We start from the raw sequence: 20,462 nt of genomic DNA, 5'->3' as shown, positions 1-20,462 counted from the left end.
TTTGATGTAATTACGTTGAGTTGGTTAATATTGAAAGGCAGAGCAAAAAAGCTTATGCAGAACTTGAGAAGTCAAAAGTGGCTTCTTTTTGTCCCTTTTCATGAAACCTAATTTGGATTTGTCAAAAAGGTATAAAAATAAGGTGCAATTATAACAAGAATATTCACTAATCTATCCTCAAAGCAATTTCCCAGACAATTAAAGTGCACAGAATTACGAGCATAAACTTATTTCAGGTATATCATAGGGAAAACTTGCCTTGTAACATAACTAATTACAGTTCTTCTCATATTCATTTTGCATGTGTATTTCAAAATGTTCAAACATTGGCAGACACCATCATCCTGAGGTTGCAAAGAGAAAATAAATACAATTTTCATCTTTAAATTTCTTAGATTACTCTTGTTTCTACATGTTTGTTGCATACAGTATACAGCATCGTTTTCTTTTCCTTTCTTTTTAACATGGAACACAGTTCCCTAATCTATTCTCTGCTACTATTTTCTGCTTGAATGTTGAATCCTCATCAATGAGTTGAGATTTGCTGCAGAAAATAAGCAAAGATTACACTTCTGTTTAGAAACATCAACTGACAAACAGATGAAATTTTTACTTAACTAGGAAACAAGCAGTTACCTATGATTTAAATAATGATGCCTGCATTCTTTGCCATATGCGTCTTGGAGCAGAAGGCGCCATCGTCATTTCGACTGCAGGTCCCATTTCATGGACAAGCTTGACTGATTCTGATAGTCGATGGAGTAGATTAATCAGCGCAATCACTTCATTCCGTTGTAGCTGCAACTGATATGCACAATGAAATATGCTTCAATCATAAGATGAAATATATGTTGATAAATTTACAAACTAATTGACTAGCCACTGTGATTATACTAAACAATTTAGAGTTAACTTCGGGAATTGAGCCTTGCCTTCCATCCTGTGGAAATGGGATTGGATCGGACCAGTGTAGGTTTTTGGTTTAGATTTCATATGAAAAGCACATACTATTAGTAGACTAAGGACAATTGTTTTTTTTAGCAAAATTTCGACAGCCTCAAAAGAGAATGTCAAGGGAATTTAAGAGGAGTTCAAAGATAAATTCTTCAAGAAAAAGTGGGAGAATCACACCATAGTAGTATTCTTGCACTAATAACCAATATTTGATCATAAATAAAGACCACGCGAGACTTGGTTTGCAGTTGCTGCCAGCGATAGAAATAGATACTTACAGTCTGACCCAAATGCTCCTGGCCATTAACAGAGAAGAGGATTTTCAGTGCAGTGCCGAGACCTAGAATTTGAAGTTTTCCCCAGAGTCGGCACTTCTCACAGCCCACACAGTCCATCAATGCACTGCAATGCCAAATTCTCTAGTTATATCATCACCATACAGATAAGCCAGTCTAAATGAAGTAATCAAAAGGAAGACAGAAAGCAGAGAAACAAAAGATAGAGATTATTTTTCTAACCAAATGGGTTAAAAAACCTCATCTTTTGGCTTTTTATATTCAACGCCAAACACAACTTGCAGCTTTTTGATAGGGTAAAATTTCAAAAAACTAGGAGCCAAAAGAAATTTGAGAAAACCTTATATTTCTGAATTGTCCTTGAATCTGCTGTTTCAGTTCAGGACCACGTTGACCTTTCCATAACTTGGCTTCATCAAATGGGACTGGGCATGCTGCTTGAAGTTTTGGATTAAACAGCAGTTGCCTTATCAAGGAATGTGTCTTGAGGTCCTCGGTAGGGTGTCCTGTGTCATATTCAGCTTGTTCCAAGTACTCTGCCGCCTGAATAAGGTAACCACTAAGTATTATAACCTCAGAGGAGAAAAAAAGTCTGACCAACACAACTTATCGCTTACAAAAGAAACCGCTGCCAACATAACATATAAGAAAATAATATATGAAAAAACATTTCTATCATTTAATAACTCAGAATACCTAGATGCATATAAATCTAGCTTCTATACTCACCTTTGTCACAGCTCGAAGAACAAAGAGGAACGTGAAGTACAAGTTTCTAACACGATCAGGATACCTTAAGACCCGATCATACATCAACGTGAGATTTTGGCCCCACTGCAATTTGGGAAAAAAGAAAATCAGAAATCATTATTAGATCCTTCTGATATACCACAATGCATGCATAAAATCTTTCTTTTAATAGGCGATACATGGAATTCTTCATGGACAAAAACTGTTTATATTCAAGAACAACATATTGCAAATATTTTCACAAATTAGTTAACCAAAATCAGGCTATCAAAATAACTTGGTCTTGGAAAGCTCAAGGGCACTTAGGTATTACATTGGTATGAAAAGAATGGAAAAAGTACAAGTATTAAGAGCATACACATAAAGTCATACCAAGTTTCTAGATTCATCAAGTAGATAATCAGCAGCTATATGGATTGAAATAGAGGAGTGAAGACCAGATATCATTTTGTACAAAATCCTTTCCTCATGACACAACTCTTCAGATGGATCTGGACATTACATAGAAAAAGAAGTGTATATATATATAAGTACATATATATATGTATGATCTATGAACTGTGGGGTGTGTGAACATGAGCAAAAAAAAATAGACAAAATTTACATTTGGCACAATTCTCTAAGTAAATAGCATCCCATATTCTTCTAGCTGATGGACCACTGTAGCCAGTATAGCGTTCAGGATTCAGTTGAAGATTCACATAGGTCATTTCAGCTGCAAGCCAAAAATGCTTTATTATTGGTTTGAAATTAAATAAGGTAGAATTGCAATCTAATTTCACAACAACAAAAATGGAAGAATTGGATTATTATTGACCAATTGTGCACGAACAGAAATGGCACACCATTATCAGTCTCATCATCATTTGTCCAGGGGTTATCAATTTCTGTCCAGCCCCTAAATGCTTTACTGTCCAGCGTGCGATCAACAGCAGCCTGTGGCTTTCCTTCTTGACACAGAAGGTCATCCGATGGAAGGCCTCGAAGGAAGGGTATCCTGAATGATTCAGGAAATTCACTTTCTGGGCATTCACATACACTGCAATCTCTCAAGCGGCACATGCCATCATCAGGCCAGAAAGGGCAATCACACCACAACTTAACCTGCCACAAAATCACACCACCACTTAGATTCCACATTCCAGTGAGTGAAGACAAGTGTGTAACATATATTTTCCAATCTATGATTGAAAAACAAGAAAATACAAAGATGATGTGAACTGTATTGTGCTGGAATATGAAGACAGACTATAAATAAGCTCTATTAACAAATGGACCTTAAATCATTATACAACATAGATGGAACGAATTAGCTTTTCTCAGAAATACAAGGGCAAAGCAGAAGAATTCTGATTTTATTTCCCATTTGATAACTTGAATGCAAATAATAAAATAAGAAGCATCAAATTGGTTGATTGATATTTGACATTTTAGGACTGCATCAATTGAATATATAAAATTGAATTGAATACAATGAGGACAACAATAACAACAAAAACTAAGTCTTAATCCCAAATTAGTTGGGGTTGGTTAATGAATCCTTTAGCTCCATTTTGCTTTGTTCATAACTAAATCCATACTAATGTCAAGAAACAATGAGAAATTGGATACAATGAGAAACATTTGGAAATTTAAACCTTTACTACAGGAGAGCTATTGCTTTTAAAATCAGCTCCTATATCATAATGACATATATCAAAAGGTAATCCAACAAAGAGGGTGATCAACAAACCTTGAAATATCGGAAAAAAGTTGTTTTTACAAGGTCTTGGAGAGATGGATACAAAATTTCTTCATTGAGACGATTTACTGTCTCATAGTCGCAACAACAATCATCCACGATCCCGCTATACTTCTGCGCAGACAACAAGCTCTACACATGAATTAAAATAAAATAATCATATTCCCAATTAATCATGCCCTAAGCTGGAAGAAAGAATAATTATATGATCATCTCCAATTTCCTATCATTTCACTACCAAGCAAAACCAATCAAGCAAAAATGTATTAATCACAACAGTCAATCGGGGCAAACATTAACTTACACTCTAGCCAAAACAATATTAGTACAAATTCATTCCTAATCACCCCATTACATAAAACAAATAATTGAATAATATTTACTTAAAAAGTTGTAAACTTTCTTCATTTGCTATCTAAGAACCAAAAAACAAGAGCCCAAATGCCCAATCAGCAAAATTTTCACTGGAATTTTGAGATCAGTATTTGTTTTTCTTCATTTTCGTGAGAACCAAACACAGATAGGTTAGAAACCAAACCTTACAGCAGCCACAATACCCATTGGTGAGTCGAAAGAGAGAGATCTTAGGCGTAGTAATTGAAGCCGTAGCTAAAGCAACAACAAGAGCAATGACAGCACCGATTATAACACATTTATGCCGCTTTCTCACACTCTTGCTCTTCATCTCATTTTCCGATCCCGCCATTATCCAGCAAAAGAAACGATGAAGAAATAAAACCGGCCAATTTCCGCTGCCTTAAAAAGAGAGTTGATTTCTGCGAAATCAGAACTGTTCGTTGTGTAAGTTTCAACGGAAATAAATTACAAGTCAAACTGATGGGCATTTCGCGTTCGGCCCACGGTTTTATAGCGAAACTGAGAGTCCACAAGGCGGCTATTATAATTTATAACTGCGCTTAACAGCGTAATACTAGGACCTAGACCCGGCCCAGAACCGGTTTGGAAACGGAACAATCGAACCGGTTTGGATTTTAATTTTTAAAATCTGAAAAAATCGGATTTTATTTGTCTTATTTTGGCTCCATAGTTGATAATTGTGTAAAGCTACATCCTCCAGAGTCCTATTTAGCATCAGTGTTAAGTTTGTTGAGAGGTTGGCTAATGGGACAGCTCATACAGTTCTGTTTTTGTTTGATGGTTGCAGTAGGATAGTGTATCCCGCTTCTTTTTTATTTTTCAGTTAGCATATGTCTCTGTCATGTGCATGTAATATTCAGATAAAACATTCTAAAAGACATGATTTCAAATTTTCATTTTCTAACTTTACATATAAAATTTGCAATCTCGCATGAAATAATTACATAGAAAATCTATTACGCTTATTCTACCGCATGTATACTCATCTTATTTTGGCTCTTTAATGTTTTTCCATTTGAAAGGGAAGGGGAAGAAGAGTGAACCAATAATTTGAAATTGGTTTGAGTTGAAGTAAAAACAATATTCAAAATTAATCCACTATTACTTTAGAAATTGATGATTCTTAATTTAATATTGTTAAATGAGTATCTCAAATTAAATTCTAAAGGGGCAAGAGAGTTATTAAAAAGAAAAAAGAAAAGAAAAAGATTTCGTCTCAACTGAGGCTGTCGTTTGAGCAGCAAAATTTGTCGGAATGACAAAATTGAGTTGAAAAGAAATAATGGAACTTGTGCATTAATTTGCATTTCCTTGAACTTTCATTGCTTAATTTGACTTAAAGGGCAAGGCTATTGAGTATTGATTTGGTAAAATCCATGGAAATATTGGTAATTATGAATTTTAATTTTGATTTTATTAGATTAAAGACAATTTTTTATTTTGATTTTGGTTATTAATTAATTAGTTACAGCGAGCTATTGGGAGGCTGATTAAGCAAGTGGCTTGGCCATAAAATCGCCACTCAGGCTTAGGAAGATGACTCGGTATTCACATTAAGCTTGATTGTGATTCATGCCAATGAGAGACATTAAAGGTGGACTACATTGCTGGTTTCGTCCATCATGTTGGTATTTGTTCTATGGTGGGTGCTGAGTTATGGGGTATGTTTGAAGGAAAGAAGCTTGCTTTGTCATTGGGTATTCATGACCTTGTGGTGGAATGTGACAGCATTTTGGCTGTTAAGATAGTTTATGATGAGATTACACTACAGGAGAGCATGAGAGCTCTTATTACTTCAATTAGACTGTTGCTGGTGCTGCAATGGAATTGTCATATTGGCCTCGTATACAGAGAAGTAAATCATTTAGTAGATAACCTTGCTCAGTTGGTAATTCAGTTTCCTTTGAGACTTCATGTGCTTAACCAACCTCCTCCTTCTCTTGTTTCTTGGTTGTTACATATGCTAGTGGAGTAGCTTACCTAGAATTTGTTTTAGTTTGTTTTTTTTGAGCTGTTCCTCCCTTCTGTACCTAAAAAACAAAGGTTAACTATTCTTCTTATATACTCTTCCGTTTCATTTTGTTTTTGTTTTTTTTTTTTTTTGGAATATCCCAAAATATTTATAATATTTTTAAATTTATATATTTAAATAATTATTTTTCGCATAATAACTTTTATAATTGTGTTCATTAAATGAATAACTTTTATTAATATTTTAATGAGTTAAGGGTAAAAAAAGAGTAAAATAATTTTTATTGACTAAATTTTTAATATGAGTATTTTGTCAAATTATGACAACAAAAATAATCTATAGCACAATACTTTTTATGGCAACTTACTACAAAGCCCTAAGGTTGGACAGAAATTATTGTGAAATTTTTTAATTTGGCCTCACTAAAATGTTTAGCCATCCCATTCAAGAAGCTTTTTTACTTTGTTCGTTGAATATTCTATAGTATTTGATTATTTCATCATCACATTGATTATATTGTTGTTTTTTAGTCTCTCATTAATATTAATAATAAAGTGATAGAAAAATTAAATAGTTTAATGAGATTAAATGTTATAGATTTTATAGTAATTTTTTTAAAATAATCGGTATAAAAAAATAGGGAAAGGGATGAAACTAATTGAGATTCAAACTGAATTTAAATACTAATATCAATAATTTATTATTTGTTATTAATTTTTTGAAAAGCAATTAAATGGCTTTATTGATTAATTTTTGTGACCAAAAGCAATTAAATATTAGTTTAATCATATAAATAAAACTTACACTTTAAAATTTTATAGATCTATCTATACAAAATCATGTCTTCTACATTATAGCCATGGCCATTAGAGTATGATTTAGCACATGAATTTTGAAGTAGTTTATGTATAAACTTTTAATATCTCTAGCTATTCTAAAATGCAAATTCGTATTTTCCAATTTATAGTCTTAATTTTATATATAAAAAGAAATTAGTTACTATAATTTTAAGCCGTTGACCATTTGAACCTTGCAATTTTCTATATATTAAAAGCTCATTGATTCAATAGATTTAATTCGTTTCGAAGGAAAATGGATTTGAGGGATAAATAATACACGGGTGCACGTGAGAATTTGAATATTTCAACAAATAGAATAGGCCTAAGAAATTCCACGGAAGAAGGTAATAAATTTGATCTTTATGTTACATTTACCCTGGCCAGGGTGTAAAAGACGTAGTAATTAGTCAAGAGTTGTCATAAAATTACAAATAAAATCAATCTGCATCTTCGGCACTAAAATCAGGCTCGGGAGGCTTCTGTAGTTTGACCAATTCCCTAGCAGTCTTGGCATTCCGATTCCGGTGAACACCGCGAAGAGCATTGGCGGCAAACCTAGTAGCCAAAAAGGTTGCACCAATACTATATGAAGTTCCACTAGCATTGCTGCGGGTTTCCTCTGCTTCTAATTCGTCTTCCTCTTCCTTCTTACGAAGCTCCTTCCTCTTGGAATAGCGTCGCCATGCTGCTTGAATAAAGCATGCAGCCCAAGTCCTCCATTGCTGCGAGTAAAAGCGGAAAGTGTGTTGAACCTGTCTACTGTGAAGACGCCTAAATTGACTGGCTACAAATTTTAACTCGTCAGCTGTGAGGGCAAAAGCCTCCACTTCTGTTAATGCTTTTACTGTTCTAGTAGAAGATGGAAGATTAGCACCGGATTTAGGATCCAATGCCCAAGTTAAAAGCTCCTCGCCACAGAAATCTCCTTCTTTTAGCAAACTCCGGTTGAAGAAACCACTCCTTCCACCATCTGTAGTTACACTTTCAAGACGACCCCGTATGATGAAAAGCATTTCGTCTACTGGATCTCCTTCTCGTACTATATAAGTACTTTCAGTAAATAAACAAGGTTTCAGTCGCTCACAAATGGCATCAAGTAACCTCTCATCCATATTGTCAAATAGAGGAACCTGTAAATGCCATGGAAGCAATTAAATACAAGAATTGGTTAGCAAGCACCACTGGCTTAGCGCAAAGAAATTATATATGACGGGAGTCCTTTTTCCTCCCCTTCTACTTGGTGAGCCTCAGAGAAAATTCAACTTCAAGAAGCTCCCACATCAGATGAACCAAGAACACCTAGTCTTGTTCATGCAAAGACCGACCAGAAATGCAAAATTCAAGATGACTTACCCTTCTTACTAATGCCAAACAGAGGTGTCGTTTTATGTCTCTCCTAAGATCTTTTGGTAGACTCTGCACCAAATACTCCTCATCCACCCCACGTGTTGCTAACCACTTGTACTGGTCATAGCGCCTCACCCGTTCCCTCAGTTCTGGTGGAAGCAATCGATGATGCATCCACTGTTCTGAGTCGCGCCTTTTGACCCTCATTTCTTCTAATCGTATAGTAAGTGACTGGAGATAAGTCTGTACCAAAAGCAGAATTCTGGAAATTTTAGCACTATTTGATGTATCATGCTTCACATATCACAAATTACTTTCAAAATCCATAAGAAATTAACAGATATCTGGCATCTAAAGCCAATTTGGAAAGGCGTACATCCTAATACAGAGTTCAAATGTGTTGTTTCCCCCTCTATGAACTTTTTATACAACGTAAGCATACAGACTAAATAGGCAAAATAAACCACAAGCAAGTGAATATCTCATTTGATGTATTCCACCCGGTCTTTTGTGTGTGTGTGTATAAATAATTGAAACAACTACCATTTTTAGTATTGCTTTTTTTTTTTTTTTTAAGTTAACATCCCTGGTGATATTATAGAGAAGTGGAAGAAACAGTAAATGTGGGCTTCAGTCATTCACTGAAGTGGAGTTGGGTCCCCAACGCACTTAGGCCAGAATCCTGGTGACTGCAGCAAAGTGCAGTCCCAAGTTTTCATAGAAGAAACACAGCCAAAGAAATTAGTACAAATCATTTACCTGCATGTTTCCAATCAGAAGTGCAAAAAGGATAAGCCCAGATATCGCTAATGCTATGGAAAATATAACCTCTCCAGGGTAGGTGCTGGTTTGAAGCCCCTGGCCAAGGGTACTGCAAATGAGATGGAGGTAAGTATATCAAAGAGTTAAAAAGCTATTATCGTGATAGCTTATTCGCAAGCAAAAGAATTATGAGGGCAACACATTGATATACATTAGTTGTTTAAAATGGCAGATACATTAGATTCTCATGAATTTAGCTCTAAAACAAACATATTGGCAAGGAGAACACCTAATACACATGGATAAGATTGCAAGCATGAACATACAAGAACAACTTCATTTGAGAAAAAAGAGCCATATTTGCAAGCGTTCTTAGCAAATAGCCAGCAATTCTAATCCTAAATAAAGAAGGAACCTGAAAATTATTCCTAATTAATTTACATTTTTTTAATTAAGAATACTAAATAAAGAAGGAAACTAAAAGAAAAATTCTTAATTATGCATCATAGCTACAGCCTGCTAGACAACCTTCTATATAAATTTAACTTACAAATACAAAGAAGACTAACTGAATAAAAGATTTACTACTAGTACAGAAAGAACACCTTAGTTGAGTTGAATTGAGTTTCATGAAATTGCTTACTCTGAAACTGTCACCTACTAGCTCCAGCCCTGTGTCTAATTTTGGCATATTTTCACCTAATCTTGACATTGGGAAGAAGTAGCTATTGCTTTAGAATCTAACCTACTCTAAAAATATAGTAACACATTGAAATGACATTGCAATGAAAACAAACATGCTATCTACAATTTGCTACATCATGTTGGTCCTATTAAAAATATAAATGTAAACAAGAAAAAGTGAATTTACCTCAAATTCTGAAGGCCCCACCACAAAGAATAACAGAATTTAGGGATGAACTTCTTCGATGAGGCAATGCCAGATGACAAAGCATTTAAATAGATTCCATAATCAAATGGCCCGTCCTCTTTGGCTTCACAGTTTGACTGAAGAACCTTACTGCTGTTGCTGCTCCAGTCAGTATAACCATCCATACGCTGATTGCCACAATATAAAAAATCTTTCCTGCATGGTGAAGTATCATGACAAGCCCTTTGCCAGCATGTGTCTTGCCGTTCTACAGCTAACAAATACCAAAATGCACCAACTACCTGCAAAATACAAGTGCCAGATTCTGCTTAAGTATAATCAGCTGGCTACAAGTAAATGTTGAAACAATAGGACATTGCAAATTGGATATAGCACTAGCATATAACCAAACAGCTGGGCAAAGGAGGATAAAAAGTGTGTCCATTATTATGACCAGAAGTAAAAACAATGACATTCTGGGATGAAAATTCAAACAGCCATCGGCTTAGCAACCTATGTAAAGAGCAAAGAAGTCCAATGACATAATCCCAAGTCAATAATTCCCATGGATAAGTAAAGTCCTAGTCTATTTGAGCGGAAAAGAGATAATTATGAAGAGGGGTAGCTATCCCCACCTTTTGCAACCAATAGCCAATGGTCCCCCTCCATTGCGCCAAATAAATAAATAAATAAGTGATGGACAAATATTAAACAATCAAAAAAATAATCACAGACACATGAAAAAAAAGGGAGAAGCATGACCATAACAATGCAGCAATTGAAAATTCAATTATCCAACATTATACTGTTTAACAGGTTAATAGATAGAGAGGTCATTCAATGTTAATGTTCCAATATAGATCATTAGAAATGCATCTACATAATGCTACAGACAGCAAATCAAAATGAGAATCATTAAGATGGCAGAATAATTTCCACTAGAGACAGGGAAACAGGACTTACATGACTAGCAAGCATGTATAACACCAAATAAAATGCAGCACCTGCCCATGCAGTTTCTGCAAATACTCCTTTTGTTCTTTTCATTTCTGAAGTTAAGGGTAAGATGCGAAGTAACCTAGGAATATATTGAAGCATGATAATAAATAGTAAGGCCTGTTTTGTTCTCAGAACATCTGAACCGCTTGACCTCTGCAGAAATCTCCAAACCACAATCTACACATATGGAGAGAAATAATGAACATCATGTATTGCAACATAAGAAATATAATATGAAGATCAATGCAACTATTCACTCTTCTGAAACTATAGTGCAAAATTCCAAATGCATTTTATATCAACATTCGAAATCAAAGCCATCCATGAGGTCCCTGCCAGAGTTTCACCAAAGAACTTAGTTAGACTTAAATCCCACAGGGCTAGTTTAATTGGATGGGAAATCTTGCAGTGTAGAACTAGAGGCTGAAAGAAGAAAATATCCTGCTTGTTGAAATGAAAAGTGCATAAAATCTTTTTAAGAAAGTCTACAATATGTTGAACATGAAACCAGACATTAAACCTTAATTTGACACAGAAGAAGTATCACATCCCCAAACAAGTCCTTGAACGTGGCAAAATATTAGGAAAAGTGGAGGTTCTGTTTTTGTACTAACTTTCCAAAATATAACAATATAAATATCAGCCAAAGAGAGGGGATTGCTTTGAAAATTAGATATTTGAAAAAAAAGGGTAATATTTAAAAGCCAAAATTTAAATTTTGATAGTGATTCTCACTCTTTGGAGCAGACTACATAAACGTTTCCTAATCTAATAAAATTAAATTCAAAACACAAATCAACAAAAAAGTTATCCAAAGACAGACCATGAAAAGGCAAGTCTTGTAGTTGAGATTCTGAATATACATATGAACCAGATGCCTTCCACACAATTTCTACTTCCTAAGGAGAATTTTTCCCTCCACAATTAAACAGCCATAAAGATTCTCCAACGGTATAATGGGTGTAATTTTTTTCATGGGCAATCTTCACAAAGCTTAAGTTTTACCATAAAGCGAATCACAATTGAATAGTTAATATTATCTATGCAGTATATGGTGAATGAAACCGTGTGGATATGAATGAAAGAATAATTATGGCGAAGTAGGTCAGTGACCGGAAACTTCTAAAATAAAGAAGTGAGCATTATGAGGAGCAAATGATCTCTGCAATATTAATTCTCGTAGCAAGCTAATAGATATGATTAAGCAATCAGCACCAATGTCAAACAAATGAAAGTGAAAGACACATCTGATAAGAATAAACCACATCAGATATGATATTACAAAAACCAAAAGTGGAACAACTGCAACGTCTATTTAAAGTTAGCACAATATTGAAGAATTTATGTCTGTGAAGCATCATGGACATGCAAAAGAAACATATGTATCACAACACACGCAGATAGAGAGAAGCATACAGAAATTGGCAACCAAGGAAAAAGAATAGAGAACAAGTCAGCATGTAGATTATATAGGTGCCACATAAAAGATACTGAAAACCACTAGATTGCACAGGTTTATTTTTTCAGATCTAGCACAAAAGAATGAGAACTACTGAAAAAAAAACATAAATGACAAAATCCAATAGCAAGAAAGAATAATAGGCCAATAGATAGATATAAAAGCAAAGTAAATCAATGCATGTTGCACACAAACAAAAACAGGTAGTATGACATAAACCTGCGGTATAGGAAGGACAGAAAGAAAATCAATGAAGAAATATTGACGCAAGTATCTCTTGGCTATTTGTGCAGGATCTATCACAAGTTCACCTCGCCCAAATACACGAGAAGAAGGAGCAATATAAGCTGTTCGGAACTGAAGAGCCATGCGAATAAGATAGAAAGCATCCATAATTGTCCGCAAAGTTGTTGTAGTAACTGCCAATTTTCTATCTATTTCAAGACACTGTACCGAATCATTAAAAACAGGAAGATAAAAAAACAGAGGGTCCACAGATACTGCCAGAATACATGATATGAAAAATAATCTATTGCACAGCAGGAGAAATTTGTCTTGAGGATCAAATATCTTGTTCTCTGAAACTTTAAGATCTTCTGGAAATACTGCTCTAGATACCCCAAATCCAAGTGACCGACCAATCGACTTAAGTCCCTCAGATCCTTTTCTGATTCCTTTCTTGAAAGATGTGGAAGTTGTAGCAGTTCCTTGACCTGCATGACTAAATCGCTCAATCCCAAATCCACATTTATTCACTCCTGCATTAGATGGTGATGATAATCTAGAGTCCAAGTCATCCAACCTAAAATATAGATAAGACGGATCAATATCAACAAATAAGACACTTTCATATTCCAAATCAAACCAAAAAAGGGATTGATAAACACAATTCCTACACCAACTGAAACTTAAGGCCTTACAATCTCATCAGAGAAAAAGTAGGCAGCCTCAAAGTGCATTTGCACCAAAAGATCTTAGCAAAAAAGCTTAACTATGAGATCTTGCAAGGGTAAGAAGCATACATATTTTAACTTAAAATCCACTAAAGAACCTAAAGCTACTGAACATAAAATTTTCCCATGAACCAGGAAGTAGACCACTGATGCATACTGTTGAAAGAATGACTATCACTTGCCTTCTTTACATAGTTACTGCCTCACATGAACTGTATACAATTAGTCCCAAGTTGGAATAGAAATAATAGCCCAACCAACCAAGCTCAGTAGAGCAATTGTAAAATATTAACTATTAAACTGCACTCCAAGTTGGAACTTTGTGAGAGATTCTATGATTTATTCATTCAATTCACGGTTGTATAGAAATGGATGAACTCTGCCAAATGATTTTAGCTCTATAGGAAAGAGATATCACTAGTCATATTTAGTGATATAATACAATAAAATATACACATTTGAAAATTAGCTACAAAACAAACTGCTAAATTATCTACTTCGAGTAGGTTCTAGGTTGCAGTGCACCAGAGTTGCAGTTTTGAAACACATTATTACATTTGATACTTCAAACACCTATAAATACCACATATCCATAGCCATCTCTCACCACATCTGCCTCCACAGGCCTATTAAGAGGAGTTTTTCTTTTTTAATTTTCAATATTCAGGAAGAACTTCTGCATGCCTTTTGGTTAGAGAATGACCAATTAATCTCTCTTGTAGTCAATATTACAGTGGTTATGATTTTGTCAATGATGATAACCTAGCATTTGTATGACTTCAAAAAAGACAACGATTGTTAAAATTTATTCAACAAGATCAACGAAATGTGACAAAAAATTAAGAATCTAATATTGTCCAACTTTCATGTCCTTTAGGACTGCCCAAGAAGGAAAGAAATGAAACCATTACCTAACAAACTTCTCTCTCTGACCGCCCAGGTACTGCGATTTGTAACCACAGTCAAACATTTCTTGCAGCTGAACATATAATAGCCACCTTCAGGACAAAAGGGAAAAATAATTTGAATAAACTGCAATCAATTTGCAACAATATCATCCAGTTCAGCCTTGGAACTATGGCTGCTGGTAAAAATTTAGGCTCAGGCACTTACACACCAAATAACCAAATTAAGCTTGGAATCATTTAAACAATAATAAAAATTATTGATAAGAAAATCTGTCTTCCATTAGAGTAGATAATTTAGAACAACTTCCTCATGCATTAGATCTTCATAAGGACATCGTTGCCCACGAATTTCAACAAAATCATACAAATTAAAAAATAATCAACAGTACAGTACAAACAATAAAAAGCAACACGATCGTCAACCATCAAAATCCCTAAAGTAGAACCAAATTGGAACTGTAATGTTTTCAATTCATAGAACAAATTCACTTCATACACTTAACAGTTGATACTAATCTCCAGTAAACATAAGCAAATAAGCACAGAAATAGCGATTAGAAACATAAACATGTATATAGATACAGATTGATTAATCTTTGAGCAAAGAAGATAAGAGCGGAGAGACAGTAACTCACAGTGAAATGGATTTGGGGCTTTAGACCATGAAATTAGCTAGAAGAAAAAATCTAGCAAATGAAAATCTTTATGCACAGAGGAAACATTCGAAAGACAGATTTGTAGTAAAATAAGAGTAAAAAGGCGCCACAGTAAAGGAGAGAGAAACTGAAAACGAAGTCACAAGGAAATATCTTTTAGCAGAAACCGATATACGTGCAATGCAGGACGATATGAGCAAAACGGAGACGGAGTCAATAATGAATCAAAATTATTAAATGACTGTATTGCCCCCTCTCCTTTTTGTTTTGTTCGAAGAAAACGGCAGAAAAGGTTTACGTTATTTTTAAGAATTTCCGATATTAAATGATTTATAAATTTATCAAATTAAATTAAAAATGTTTGATATAAAGCTGAATCAATTTTAACTGAAATAATAAAGTATAATTTTTATTGATTTGGAGTAAATAAATAATTTATTTAATTATAAATAATTTCATTATTTTTTTATTTCACAAAATAAGTATTTTAAATATATAAAAGCTAATTATTTGGATCATTTAAAATAAACTAAATTTCTCCGGAACTGACTCCTTTAAGGACGAGAAAGGATTTGTGGACTGTTAAAACAAAAACAGAACTAGATATCTTATGCACATATAAAAAAAAAGCTAAAATTTCAATTGTAAGTTATATTCATATTATATAGGGCATGGTCACATGAACTATATTATTTATATAAAAAATTAATTTCTATTACTCATTTTTCTTTTATTAAAAAAATATAGAAACACAGCTGAAACAAAATATTTGCTAGAAGTCTTTTATTCTTAATGGATTGATTCTGTGCAAGTAGGATTTAGCCACAGCCCTAGTGAACTGAGGATATTTGTGGTTAATATAAAAAAAAAAAAAAAAACATACAAAAACATTGGTTTTTCAATCAAGAAAAAAAATTTTATTTATAAATCATTATTTTTTTCTAAAATCTGATCCTTTAAATTTGTATAGTATTCAAATTATAACTATGAATTACTAAAATAATAATAAAACAATTGCTAGCAAAATCCATTTTTTTTTTTCTTGCTTGATCCAATAAGGCATATCTCTATCTCTCTCTCCAAGTCCACTCATTTTTTATCTCTCGCTTTCATTTTCTGTAATGTGATGTTCACAGCCAGAACAAGAATCAAGTGGTTGTTGACACTTTTATTTTTTTTATTCACATTTCAAAATTTATTAATATAAATAAACAATTAACACTTGACAGACATGGAGATTGGCATGGCTTTATAGCCTCTTAGGGATGACTCTGTGATCACTTTTAAAGTTTGGCTGCCTACGCTGTATTCTATAAAAGTATTTTAAATAGTTTTTAGTATTTGACTAAATATTATTTTTCTTATAGCGTTCAATAACATAACATTTGAATTAACTTTTAGAGTTTAAAATAACGTTTTATAAAAAATTAAAACATGTAACGTTTTTTTTAGCGTTTTATGAGAAGCGACTCAAATAACTAATAATTAAACATTAATAAAACAACTAATAGCTATTAAAACAGATAATTTTATTGAATAAACCTTTAACATTCACGGTGGCTTGGTCAATATGGAAAGCTAGAAATTAACTTATTCATCTTCGAGCAAAAGGATTCAGTTTCTGAGTTTGGTTAAAATTTACACATATGGGTTAAATTTTAAAAATTTTAAATTACAATTCTTAAACTTTAATGGCTAAAAAGAAAACCTTAATTTTCTGGATTTTTTTTAAATTTTTATTCGAACAATTCACTTTTTTTTAGTAAAATGTAAATTATAGTTGAATGCTTAATTTTCAAACAATTGTTTTAGATTTATTCTCTTTATTTCAATTTGGTTTTTTCTCTATATATCATCCAATCCATCTATTATCTAAACTTATATATTTGTATTAATTATATTATTATATTTTAATCATCTCTTACTATCTTATATTGTGTTATATTAGTTTTTTTCACAAGGATTAAATCACTTAAATTATAAGAAAATATTTTTTATTTGATTAAATTATTTTTTTATCGCATCTAATTATTTAGTTTCAATGTTTCTCTCTTTATTATTGTGCCATTAAAATTAAGTGGAAAAAAAAATGAGTGTGATAAGATGGATTTTAAGAAATTGTAGAAAATAGTAATGTGTTTAGTAGATATAAAGAATAAAATTTAAAAAATAATTATATTACTTAATTTTTTCAAAACAAAGCAATAGATAAAAATAAACGGAGAGAATATTACATAAAAGTGTTGAGTCTTATCAAATACAATATTAATCTTTTCGTCCTATTTTGTTTGGTTGTCATTACTTTTTTTAACATCCTAGCATGTTTGCAAGGTTTATAAATTTAGATATGTGAATAATTATTTTTTTCATAATAACATTTATGATTGGTCATTAAATAAAATATTTTTATTAATATCTTAATGAGTTAAGGGTAAAAAAAGGTAAAATAACTTTTATTGACTAAATTCATAATATGCGTGTTTTGTAAAACCGTACAAACAAAATGAGACGGAAAGAATATTACTCATTGAAACCACAAATATAATAAGTATTCTAGAATAAATCTTCTCAAATGTATCAAATATTATAGAACGGAAGTAACACCTCGATTTAGTTGTAGTAGCTAAGGAAATAATAATGAAACGCAATCACATATCTTGTTGAATTATTAGGATCATTATTATACTCCCTCGTATATATAGGTTCACTTTTTTTTTTCCGGTTTGTTCTCAAAATGTAATCCTATTTTATTCTTTAAAGTATCATTTATTATCTAATTTTTTAATACTCTTATTTAATGTACATCCATATTCTAAATTGATGCCCATTATTTAATATTATAAAGAGATATTTTGAAGAAAAAATTAAATAAAAGATATAATTCAATTATATTAATTGATTTTTCTTAATTTATGTTAATGTCAAAGTAAGCTTATATATATGGGACGGATGAAGTATTAACTTAATTAGCTCTAGCGTAGAAGGACAAAGCTAAAAACAAATACAGCAATAAACAAAAAAAATCATGCAACAATTATGCTAAAAATAAATATGGCAATAAACTACTCATTGTCCCAAAATATAAATTATTTATGATTTTTGCACAAAAATTAAGGAATCAATTAATTTTTATAGATTATAACAAACTCAAGGTAGTTTGACCAAATTATTCTTTATCTCAAATCCAAATAGTTACTTGTGAATTATTTATTGTATTTGGTGTAAATAAAGGCGACATTGGAAAAATATCATTTATTACTTTTTGAAATACACAAATGACTTATATTTTAGGACAGAGGGAGTAATAAAAAATGCGTGATAGTTTTTTCAAATAATAATTCATTATTGACTTGTTGTATAGGTAATCTTGTACACCAGATGTAAGCATATTTCTTCAGTTTTTGGAGAATTTAACAATTTTGTTTTGTAATTTAGGAATAACAAACGTTGATTTACTTATAAAACTCCAAAAAAAATAAGCAAATGAATATATTTAGTAAAAACATTAATACTTTTCTTTTTAAGCTAAATGATTAAGATATAAAGTAACTCCTGATTTCATGCCATATGAATACTTAAATACCTTATTTCAAGGGGCAATCTAATATTATTTAAATGGTTTACAAAATATTTAGAGAAGCATAAGATAGTAGAAATTAATTAGAAGGCAAAGATGAAAAGAAGAATGAATGTTGGTAGAAATCCATTGTGGACATTCTACATGCTTTTGTTCTTCATTTGCTTTGCCTTTTGTCATAGTCAATCTCTTGTTGTGCATGATGAAGGGAAAAAGGGAGATTATTTGTTAACAAACAAACGCACAAGTTTTGGAATGCTACTTAAAGAAGTTCCAATTTTTCCATCCGGACCAAATAGATGTACCTCGGATTCTCTTCCACCACCTAGGCATTTGAATTTCGGAATGCTACCTAAAGGAATTCCAATTCCTCCATCCGGACCAAGTAGGCGTCATCACGAGGATTCTCCTTCTCCTCCACCACCTAGGCATTTGAATTTCAGAATGCTGCCTAAAGGAGTTCCAATTCCTCCATCCGGACCAAGTAGGAGAATTCCAATTCCTCCATTCGGACCAAGTAAGTGTCATCACGAGGGAGTTCCAATTCCTCCATCCGGACCAAGTAGGTGTTGTCACGAGGATTCTCCTTCTCCCCCACCACCTAGGCATTTGAATTTCAGAATGTTGCCTAAAGGAGTTCCAATTCCTCCATCCGGACCAAGTAGGCGTCATCACGAGAATTCTCCTTCTCCTTCACCACCTAGGCGTTTGAATTTCAGAGTGCTGCCTAAAGGAGTTCCAATTCCTCCATTTGAACCAGTTAGGCGTCCTCCACCAATCAACTTTCATTAATTGCATCCTAATTAACCCAACTGTTTTAGCATTCCTACTTCAAACACTTTCATCACCATCACAAGCTTTGGAATTTCAAAATGTTCCCTCTAGCATTTCTGCTATTCATGTATTACATCTCAATCTCAAATATTGATGATTTGAAGTTTGCTTAATAAAGTTATCTTTTCATTTATTGTTGACAAATTCTATATCTATATTCTTTGATTTTGAATTGTTAAAAATTGTCCATATACTATACGTGAGTTCTAATTTCATATCATATGTTTGTTATTTGTGGTGCAAAACCTTTTTAAAAGGTTCAACCTTAAAGATATATCTTTATATAATCTAAATTAATATTCCACAAGGAGAGTTTGACCCTCCTTCTCATTGAGGCTTAGTTACAAGTAAGTGTACAATTTTTGCCTTCTTCACCCATGGGTCCCATGGTTATATCATAAAGATTTTGTTGAGTGTATTGAGAAGAGAAACATGGTGAGATTCAAAGTGTACGTACGCGCGTGTGTGTATATATATATATATATATATTCTCGAATGTATGTTGCATGCTGTTTATACTCATTGATTTGTATACATCGTAAGTAAATATAATTAATTTATACATTTTATGAAACAATAATAAAAAATATTAATTAAATAACTTGTTAAGGGAATAACATGAAAAGCATTATTATAATTTGGCAATTAAATTTTCATTATTTATTAATTAATTTAAATTTTCTTATAACAATTTAAATTTAATTAATTTAATTTTTCATATATAATATAATACAATAAATTGTCTATATAATTAAAATATGAGAAATCAATATTAATTATTATAATAATTAATGCATTAATTATTGTTTTAGGGCATGTATAATTTTGATACTTTTCTTTTTTTTTTACTTTTTATAAATATTTTTTAGTTATTTTTTTAGAAAAAAAATATATTATATGGTTTACTAACATAACTTGTTATATCATAATTTTATATTATATAAATATTTCTATTGAGTTTTATTTTTTATTTTATATCGAATAATAAATCCTATAATATACTTCGTGATAAATAATAATAAATTACATTTAATTTTTATAGAATAAGTTACTTGTAGAAAATAATTATAATCAATCAAATTAAAAATTTATTAAAAATAATAATTAAATATATTATGTTCATCATATTTGATATATACTTCACTTGGTATCCATTAAATAATAAT

The 20,462-nt window shown here is 32.2% G+C and overlaps 2 protein-coding genes across 4 annotated transcripts; both read right to left on the bottom strand.

Annotated features, from left to right (window-relative positions):
* Window positions 1–259: 259 nt before the first annotated feature.
* Window positions 260–4,618, bottom strand: LOC105633519 (endoplasmic reticulum oxidoreductin-2). Of its 2 annotated transcripts, none has more exons than XM_012216121.4 (10): window positions 4,280–4,618; window positions 3,733–3,873; window positions 2,846–3,104; window positions 2,605–2,715; window positions 2,373–2,491; window positions 1,980–2,084; window positions 1,591–1,793; window positions 1,233–1,356; window positions 637–804; window positions 260–544 (listed from the first exon to the last, which is right to left on the bottom strand). In XM_012216121.4, exons 1-9 carry the CDS (start codon window positions 4,445–4,447, stop codon window positions 637–639), a joined length of 1,398 nt encoding a protein of 465 aa, XP_012071511.1. In that variant the 5' UTR covers window positions 4,448–4,618; the 3' UTR covers window positions 260–544. The 2 variants fall into 2 exon arrangements, with proteins under 2 accessions (XP_012071511.1, XP_012071512.1); XM_012216122.4 differs by having other exon boundaries at window positions 3,733–3,855.
* A 2,600-nt stretch (window positions 4,619–7,218) lies between these two features.
* LOC105633520 (putative cyclic nucleotide-gated ion channel 5) lies at window positions 7,219–15,078 on the bottom strand. Of its 2 annotated transcripts, none has more exons than XM_012216123.4 (8): window positions 14,865–15,078; window positions 14,233–14,319; window positions 12,588–13,170; window positions 10,874–11,086; window positions 9,911–10,212; window positions 9,037–9,148; window positions 8,284–8,520; window positions 7,219–8,060 (listed from the first exon to the last, which is right to left on the bottom strand). In XM_012216123.4, the coding sequence occupies exons 2-8, from the start codon at window positions 14,289–14,291 to the stop codon at window positions 7,368–7,370; spliced, it is 2,199 nt and encodes a 732-aa protein (XP_012071513.1). In that variant the 5' UTR covers window positions 14,292–14,319; window positions 14,865–15,078; the 3' UTR covers window positions 7,219–7,367. The 2 variants fall into 2 exon arrangements, with proteins under 2 accessions (XP_012071513.1, XP_012071514.1); XM_012216124.4 differs by having other exon boundaries at window positions 14,233–14,300.
* Window positions 15,079–20,462: the final 5,384 nt, after the last annotated feature.

The sequence above is a fragment of the Jatropha curcas genome, chromosome 8, assembly GCF_041381405.1.
Source record: "Jatropha curcas cultivar XTBG-Jc1 chromosome 8, XTBG_Jcur_1.0, whole genome shotgun sequence".
Classification (NCBI taxonomy): Eukaryota; Viridiplantae; Streptophyta; class Magnoliopsida; order Malpighiales; family Euphorbiaceae; genus Jatropha; species Jatropha curcas.
This window is presented reverse-complemented; position numbering and strand designations above follow the sequence as displayed.

What these genes read in the sequence shown, in the direction of transcription:
- LOC105633519 (XM_012216121.4), bottom strand. Translation starts at nt 4,447, where the DNA reads ATGGCGGGATCGGAAAATGAGATGAAGAGCAAGAGTGTGAGAAAGCGG. An exon ending in GGTATTGTGGCTGCTGTAAG is followed by an intron (nt 3,874 to 4,279) that starts GTTTGGTTTCTA and finishes ATTCATGTGTAG; the next exon opens with AGCTTGTTGTCTGCGCAGAA. An exon ending in TTCTTCGAGCTGTGACAAAG is followed by an intron (nt 1,794 to 1,979) that starts GTGAGTATAGAA and finishes TACCTTATTCAG; the next exon opens with GCGGCAGAGTACTTGGAACA.
- LOC105633520 (XM_012216123.4), bottom strand. Translation starts at nt 14,291, where the DNA reads ATGTTTGACTGTGGTTACAAATCGCAGTACCTGGGCGGTCAGAGAGAG. An exon ending in TATACATGCTTGCTAGTCAT is followed by an intron (nt 10,213 to 10,873) that starts GTAAGTCCTGTT and finishes TGTATTTTGCAG; the next exon opens with GTAGTTGGTGCATTTTGGTA. An exon ending in TGGGGCCTTCAGAATTTGAG is followed by an intron (nt 9,149 to 9,910) that starts GTAAATTCACTT and finishes TCTCATTTGCAG; the next exon opens with TACCCTTGGCCAGGGGCTTC.